This window comes from Camellia sinensis, chromosome 9 (genome assembly GCF_055761805.1).
Source record: "Camellia sinensis isolate YWXY chromosome 9, ASM5576180v1, whole genome shotgun sequence".
Classification (NCBI taxonomy): domain Eukaryota; kingdom Viridiplantae; phylum Streptophyta; class Magnoliopsida; order Ericales; family Theaceae; genus Camellia; species Camellia sinensis.
The window spans coordinates 63,974,664-63,982,104 of NC_138969.1; the positions used below are offsets into that span (position 1 = coordinate 63,974,664).

General features: G+C 35.0%; 1 protein-coding gene across 1 annotated transcript; it reads right to left on the minus strand.

Moving 5' to 3' along the window:
- Positions 1-2,327: 2,327 nt before the first annotated feature.
- On the minus strand, positions 2,328-3,479 carry LOC145799492 (disease resistance protein At4g27190-like). Its single transcript, XM_082889082.1, has one exon. The coding sequence runs from the start codon at positions 3,477-3,479 to the stop codon at positions 2,328-2,330; it is 1,152 nt and encodes a 383-aa protein (XP_082745208.1).
- Positions 3,480-7,441: the final 3,962 nt, after the last annotated feature.

Below are 7,441 nucleotides of genomic sequence, written 5' to 3' on the forward strand. Positions count from 1 at the left end.
TCTTTTTAATCTGAAAATTTTGGGATTTGGAGCACGTTGGGTTTTGTCATCTTCTCCTTTGCGGCTCCGAATTTGAGGTAGGGATATCCTACTCCTCTCTATGGATTTTGTCTTTAAATTTTAGTATTTTGAGATGTTGGGGTTGGTTTGGTAATTTTGTGAAAGTTTGGGGCTTTTGTGCAATTTTATAAAAGTTGGGATTTTATTCGTAATAAACCTAGATACATGTTTGGCATAGACAAATGGTATAAATGTTGAATCATTGTCGAAAATGGGACCTTAAGGGTTGAAATGTTAATTATGGATAATGACCTAATTACATTGTTCGATTAATTGGGATAATTAATTGTGAGAAATGAGGAAATGAAATGGAATTGTCGAGATTGGGAATGTATGGGGTTAAAGGGTGTAGTTGAATTGTTTATCACACACCGAAATGAAATGTTGATTGCATTTATTTTCTGTTTAGAAATAATTGCTTTGGGCTATCGGTGGAGGATAGTTGTGATTGTTGTAGACAATGCATGATGATTAGGCAAACGGAAACTAATCAATGGAATGTGTCATGGAATTTGACGGTTGATAGAATACATTAATTGTATGTATTGAGATTGTATATAGAACCAATGTGTTTGTATACGTTATGTGTAGAGGAGGAGATGGGGGATGTACTCCAAGGTTTAGGGGAAGATGGGGGATGTACCTCTAAACCGGATAGTGTTGGGAGAAGATAGGGGATGAACTCCGTAGATACAGCTCATATGCTTGTCTAGAGAAGTGAAGATAGAGCTCATATGCTTATCTTTGTGAAGTGTGGATACAGCTTATATGCTTATCTGTGAATGTGGGATATTGTTGTTATACATATCTGTTGAGAATGTGGATATAGCTTATATGCTTATCTGTGAATGTAGGATACAGTTTTTATACTCATCTATTGAAATAATGATAGAGCTAATATGCTTATCTGTTGAAAAAGGGAAAATGAAAAGTAACTTGGACTCATAAGTCGAATGACATAAATATGAGATTTATGTGAATGTATCAGTGTTGGCCATCTATCAATTGCTAATCTTTTAGTCATTGTTCATGGTTGGTTTAGTGTATTTCTACTAGGCTGTGGCTCGCCCTATATGGGAATATCATTTTCAGGTACAGGTAGCATGCCACCTCCAAGGACATAGCTTGAGAGGCTAGAAGCGGACATACTTTTGTCGTTTTACCTTTTGATGTATTACATGTAAATTCAAGCCAAGGGCTTAATGTGTAATGAGTTAGTACTCTTTTGTTGTAACCAAGTGTTAACTTGGAAAGCTGTAAGCCCATAGGGCATTTGCTCTTGTTGTTAACATGTAAGGCTTATGTAATGGAATTCTGATAAATGGAAGAATGTGGAACCTTTACATATCAATGCATGTCTTATTTGATGGGTTTAATGCTATTATTTTGAGGACGTTACACACACCCAGCTGGAAGTAGTAACTGCACTTGCTGCACATATCCCTTTAAAACTATCCAAATGATGGAGTACCAATTCTTCCAGGTTGAAGAGCAATTGCAGATCACGTGGTTGTGCCTGTGATGAAATCCCCCCTTCCTCTGTGTCGATCCAGTATTCGAATTCAGAACAATCTTCAATCCTCAGATGTGTAGCTCTCTTCAACACCATCTTTAGCCATTTACTCCAATTAACCATGGGTCCAACCAAATTTACAACTTCCAAATAATTTGGGGAATAATGTTCAATGCTACCCCGAAAACTCGATTTTCCAATAAAAATAATAAAACTTTCCAGCTCAGAAAAGAGAGAGTCCTTGGGTACATACAAAATGTCAGGTATGGAAATGGTTAGCACTTTTAGGCGAGGCCATGATCTTAGTGCAGCAGCTACTTCTACTGCAGGGTCAGGGTCTTCTGGGTATCCTGCTGCAAGGTCAGGGTCTCTGATCCTCCTAGAATATTTGATACCAAACCAGTACAACTCCTCCAAATGGGATAAAGGCGATACCATTGTGGCTAGAATCAGAAATTCATGATGGCTTTCAGTCATGTCCAACAACCTTAGATTAGTTAACTCCCTTATAGCATTTCGTGCCTCAGAAAAGAAGGCACACCTAAGGCTAAGGACTTCAAGCGCCTTTAACTGTCCAAGAAATTTAGTGTCCCCAAAATTAATTCTGTCAAGAACTAATGTTCGAAGACAAGTTTGGTTATTGAAAGCATCAGGACTACGAATGGGATTGGGAAAATCATAATAAAGTTGTTGGCTCAAATCTAAAACACTCAGTGCTTTCATCCTTGAAAATAATTCATGTCAACATGACCATTCATTTCCATTTGTCTTGTAATAGTAATGTTTGGAGCTTTGGACATTCCAAGACCTCAGGAAGGTTACTGATTTGATTTCTCATCAATGATATGCCAGTGTATTGATCCAAACGATCCATATATGGCCAATCTTTCAAATTGCGACCAGCTCTTACAAAATACTTTTTGGATCCAATAAATATGGCAACATCACGTAGAACATCATGCATTTTGATGCAATCTTGATAATCACTAGCTAATAATAAACAAGAATCTATGAGATTGTTGATCACTAACTTTGCTCTGCTCCTGGCTTCTTGCACTGTATCAACATTTTTGAACACCCTCAACCCCGTCCCATATCGTACCAAGTCTTCTATTAAGATGTTATGATCCTCGGGAAATAGAGAACAAAGCAAGAAGCAAGCCTTGGCTTCTTCATCTTGCAGGTAGTCATAGCTCAACTTAAGACTTTTGTACACATGTTGATCGACACCTTTAATGTTTGTTGGCACTGCTTTTTTTAATTCTTGAGCTGCATTTTTCCATTCTTCAAGGTTAGATTTACCTTTCATTGCCTTTACAACCGTAACTACTGCTATGGGAAGCCCTCCACATTCTTTACAAACCTCTCTGGCCACATCATTCAATGCAGAAGAGGCAACAACGTTGCCAATGTTCTTTTTGAATAAGTCCCATGAATCTTGTTCAGATAAAACTTCAAGCCAGACTATCTTTGTCTTCTCCCATTCATTTCCTATGGTTCTGCATACTTGCTCACGCCGTGTTGTGATTAATATTTTGCAACCTAGGGGATCATTGCCAAATGGAATGCCCACGGCCGCCAAATCAAGTTCAGCCCAAACATCATCCAATATAACAAGGATCTTCTTCACATCCCTGAGTCTTGCATACAACACGCTTGCTCTTTCAATTTCACTTTGCTGATCATTTAATCCGGTGCAACCTAACCAGCTAGCTGTTTGACCTTGAATTTTTTTAATGTCTGGGTTCTGAGACACTACAGCCATCACAACTTCATCAAAAAGCTTATCAGATTTTGCTTTTTTGCCGATTTCTTTTACCAAAGTTGTCTTTCCAACGCCCCCAATACCACATATTCCAATGAAGTTGATCTTGTCGTCAATTAATGCCTCCATTACAGTCGTCATTGTCAAATTTGTAGAAGGATAAGGCACAAGCTGTTCAGAGGGTATGGACTCTATCCCCAAGGAAGGTTCAGGTTTGGATATGTTGTTATTGAATTTGCCTTATTTTCCCAGCTCTTTAGCCTCCTTTGCTTTATTTTTTGCTTCCTTACCTAGCCGGCGTCTTGTGACCAAATCAGGAAACCACCCATTGAAACATTTCTGGTTCACATTGGTACCACCTTCTAGAAACTTTTTAGCCTCAAGAATGAACTTATTAACTTTGTCAATCCAATTCTTGACCCTTTCTACAATTTCTACTTTGTTCCTTAATTTTGCTGGATCGATGGAGTTGAGCACATCTTTCTCTGAGCCTCTAAATTTTGAACTTGCTCTCGTAGATCTTCAATGTATTTCACTCGATAGAAGACATAATCGAATTGACACCCAACTGGCTCCACCAATAATTCAACAACTTTTCCTCCAATGGAAATCAGAGCATCACAGACAGCCATAGCCATGTCTGATAACAAACAAAGCGATACTTCAAAAAAATAAATAAATAATATTGTACTATTGGCAACAATAACTATCTGCATGCTTGCTGATAAAATAAATAAACAAATGGGAAGTTGCGAGCTAGTCCTTTATTTATCAAAAAAAAGTCCTACTCTAATTTTCTCTATAAAAATATTTATAAAAAATATATATAATTTAACTATTTATACTTTGCACATCATATTTCAATACGAACTAACTCAAATAAATTAAAATTAAATCAAAACTCACAAATAAAAGCTCAAATAATTTTGGTTATAACTTGGTTATTACTCATTGCAATGTTAATTGTGATTATTGTTTTGGTTATGACCAAAAAGGTCTTTGGTTATTCCTTAAGTAGTATTTGATTATAACTTATTGAGTTTTTTTTAGTTATGACTAACACAAATATCATAACTTGTATATGGTACATGCCAAAGAAAAATGTGTATTGTAGAATAACCCTACTTTTTATAATAAATTCATAAGTAAATACATATTGATATACACAAACATAATTCAAATGAAATTTATAAAGTACGATTTTCAAAATATATACTTATATTTTATAACGTGTATTGTATGGGTTAACTGCTAGTAACATATCATAAATTTTATTGGTGAGACAATTTTGACCCATCTTTGTTAGTTGAGAGAAAAGAATAATCTACTTGATATGTTTTGGAATTCTTTATTTGTTAAGAATACCGCATAAACAATATCAAAAAAAATCTCTAATACTACCTAATAATTTTCAATATATATATACTAGTGTATAATGAGATCAAAATGTAATTAAATATAAAATTATTGGTTTAAACTATAATTTATTTAATTTGTTACTAAAAATTTAAAGTCAAAATATGAATAGAAATCTAATTAGTTTTTCAATAAAGTAATTCATATAAATATAAAATAGTCCATATAAATATAGATTCGATTTTAGATTTATTCAATAATAAACATTTATATAATAAATCTTTAAAAAAAAATACTCAAAAAGAAAGAGTGAGAGACAGAGAGAGTGGAGAGACCCTACTCTCACCACATTATTCTTTTTTAAAAGAGACAATGGGGATAAAAGAGAATTCTGAAATGGAAAATGTTATGAATCTCAAATAATTTACTAAAAATGTTATCAAACTTTTTATATGAGTATAAGATCTACACAAATTCATATATATATAAATCACATAGCCATGTAAAATATTTAATAAAAAATTTAATAAATTATTTAAGATTCCTAACCTAACTATTTTGAAATTTGAAAGGAAGAAAATAAGAGATCAGGCGTAAGGAGAGAGAAGAAGACAAAAGAGAGAGAGAGAAAAGGAAGAGCAAGGATGATGAGAGGAGAGAGGACTTAATCACATCATTATTAAATACTCTTTGCCATTGACCGATACATACACCAACCATAACATAATCAAATACCAAATACCAAACAACTTAATCACATCACCCCCATTATCTCTTTTCTCTCTCATTTTCACTTGCCAAATTTCCGAATTCCGTAGTGAAATGTAAACCACTTTTTTATCACTATTTTTTTAATAGAATTTAATTTAAATTTTGAATTTAAATTTATCAAAAATAAATAAAAAAATTTTCACACAACCATTTTTTAACAGAACCAATCTTTTTTAATGACATTATGCTAATAAATATAAACATTTTTAATGATGTTAGGTTTCTGAATAACTAAAGCTACTTGATTTTTTTTTAATTTTTTTAATAAACATTTCCAGACAATGTGCAATGAACAATTATTTAAATAGATTAATTCACACCCAATTCAATCTTATATGAAAATAAATTATCAACTTAATATAAAAGTAATACCCTTTTTGATAAAAATATATGAAAACAAATTTATATTATAAAATTTTGAGATATTATACAATATATTTTGTATTAATTTATGAGGTGGGGTTGAGTGAGAATCCTTGGGAAAGGAAAACAGATCCACGTGGTTGCCCCCACTTCCGTTGCCTACTTTTTATAACGATCTCGGTTGTCCCTTTACTGTTCTGTTGTATTCCGGACTCGGTTCCGTGAAGTTGGTAGTTGTATCTATCTTGTTGTCGTCCCTTAATTCCGCTTGATTGAGTTTTATGATGTTTTGGGCAGGGTTGTTACAGGTTGGTTAGGCCTTGGTTTCAATTCCTTGTTGCCCAGTTTTTAGGCGGTCCGCTCGAGTGGGTCTTCTTGCGCTCGAGCGGGTATTGCACACCCCCAGTATTTCGTGTCCCTACAAAACTTCTGCAGGTGTGATTTTTACGCTCGAGCGGGTTTCTTTACGCTCGAGCGGTAGTGCTCGAGTGGGTAGCACTTTCTGGGTATAAGTTCTGGGAGGGGGAAATCTACGCTCGAGCGGACTGGTTTTCGCGCTCGAGCGGAAGTGCCTTATTCTTGTGTCTTGGCGCTCGAGCGGGCCTTCTTGTGTTCGAGCGTGTCCAGATTTTTGTTCTTGGCACTTGAGCGTTGTGTTCTCCCCTCGAGAGGGAATGCCGTATATCAATTGGCAGCTGGGCATTTTAAAATCACTTTTTGCATTCTCTCTCTCTCTAACTTTTCCAAAAAGCCATTTGAGAGCTCCTTTCTCTAAAACCATAACTTCTCTCTAAGTATTGATCTAGCTAGGGTGTTTTCCTCACCTTTGGTCTTCACAAAAGTTGGGTTGATCGTTGAGGGCTTTACCTTGATCCAAAAATTTTGAGTTTTGGAGCACGTTGAGTTTCGTCATCTTCTTCCCTTGAGCTCCAAATTTGGGGTAGGGATTCCTACTCACTATTATGGTCTTCGACATAGATTATTGGTAGTTTTGATAAAGTGTTGAAGTTGGTTGATTTTTGGACTTAGGGTTTCAAAAGGGTATAAACGAGGGTTTCTTATTTTGATTCTTAAATATGTATTTTGGGTTTCAAAATAATGATTTTGTTGTTGGTTGTTGATATATAGGCCATTGGGTCAACATTGGGAAATGGGGTGGAGAACCCTAATTTGTTAAATAAATTAATTGGTATAATTAATTTGGGAAAATTGTGGACTTATGGAATTGAGTTGGAAATAATGAAATTGGCTCATTAAGTTGTGAAATGATCGAGTTGGATTTATAAATCGCTCACTTTTGAAAACATTGATATTTTATCTGTTGGAGCTTTTATTATCTGTTTAGAAATAATTGCTTGGGCTACCCGTGGAGGGTAGTTTTGATTGTTGTAGACAATGCATGATGATTAGGCAAACTAAAACTAATCAATTGGATATGTCATAGAGTATGACGGTTGATAGAATACATTAACGTTATGTATTGATTGATTGTGTATATGACCTTTGTGTATATACGTTGTGTGTATGGGAGGAAATAGGGGATGTACTCCACGGTTTAGGGGAAGATAGGGGATGGACCTCTAAACCGGATGTTGTTTGGGAGGAGATAGGAG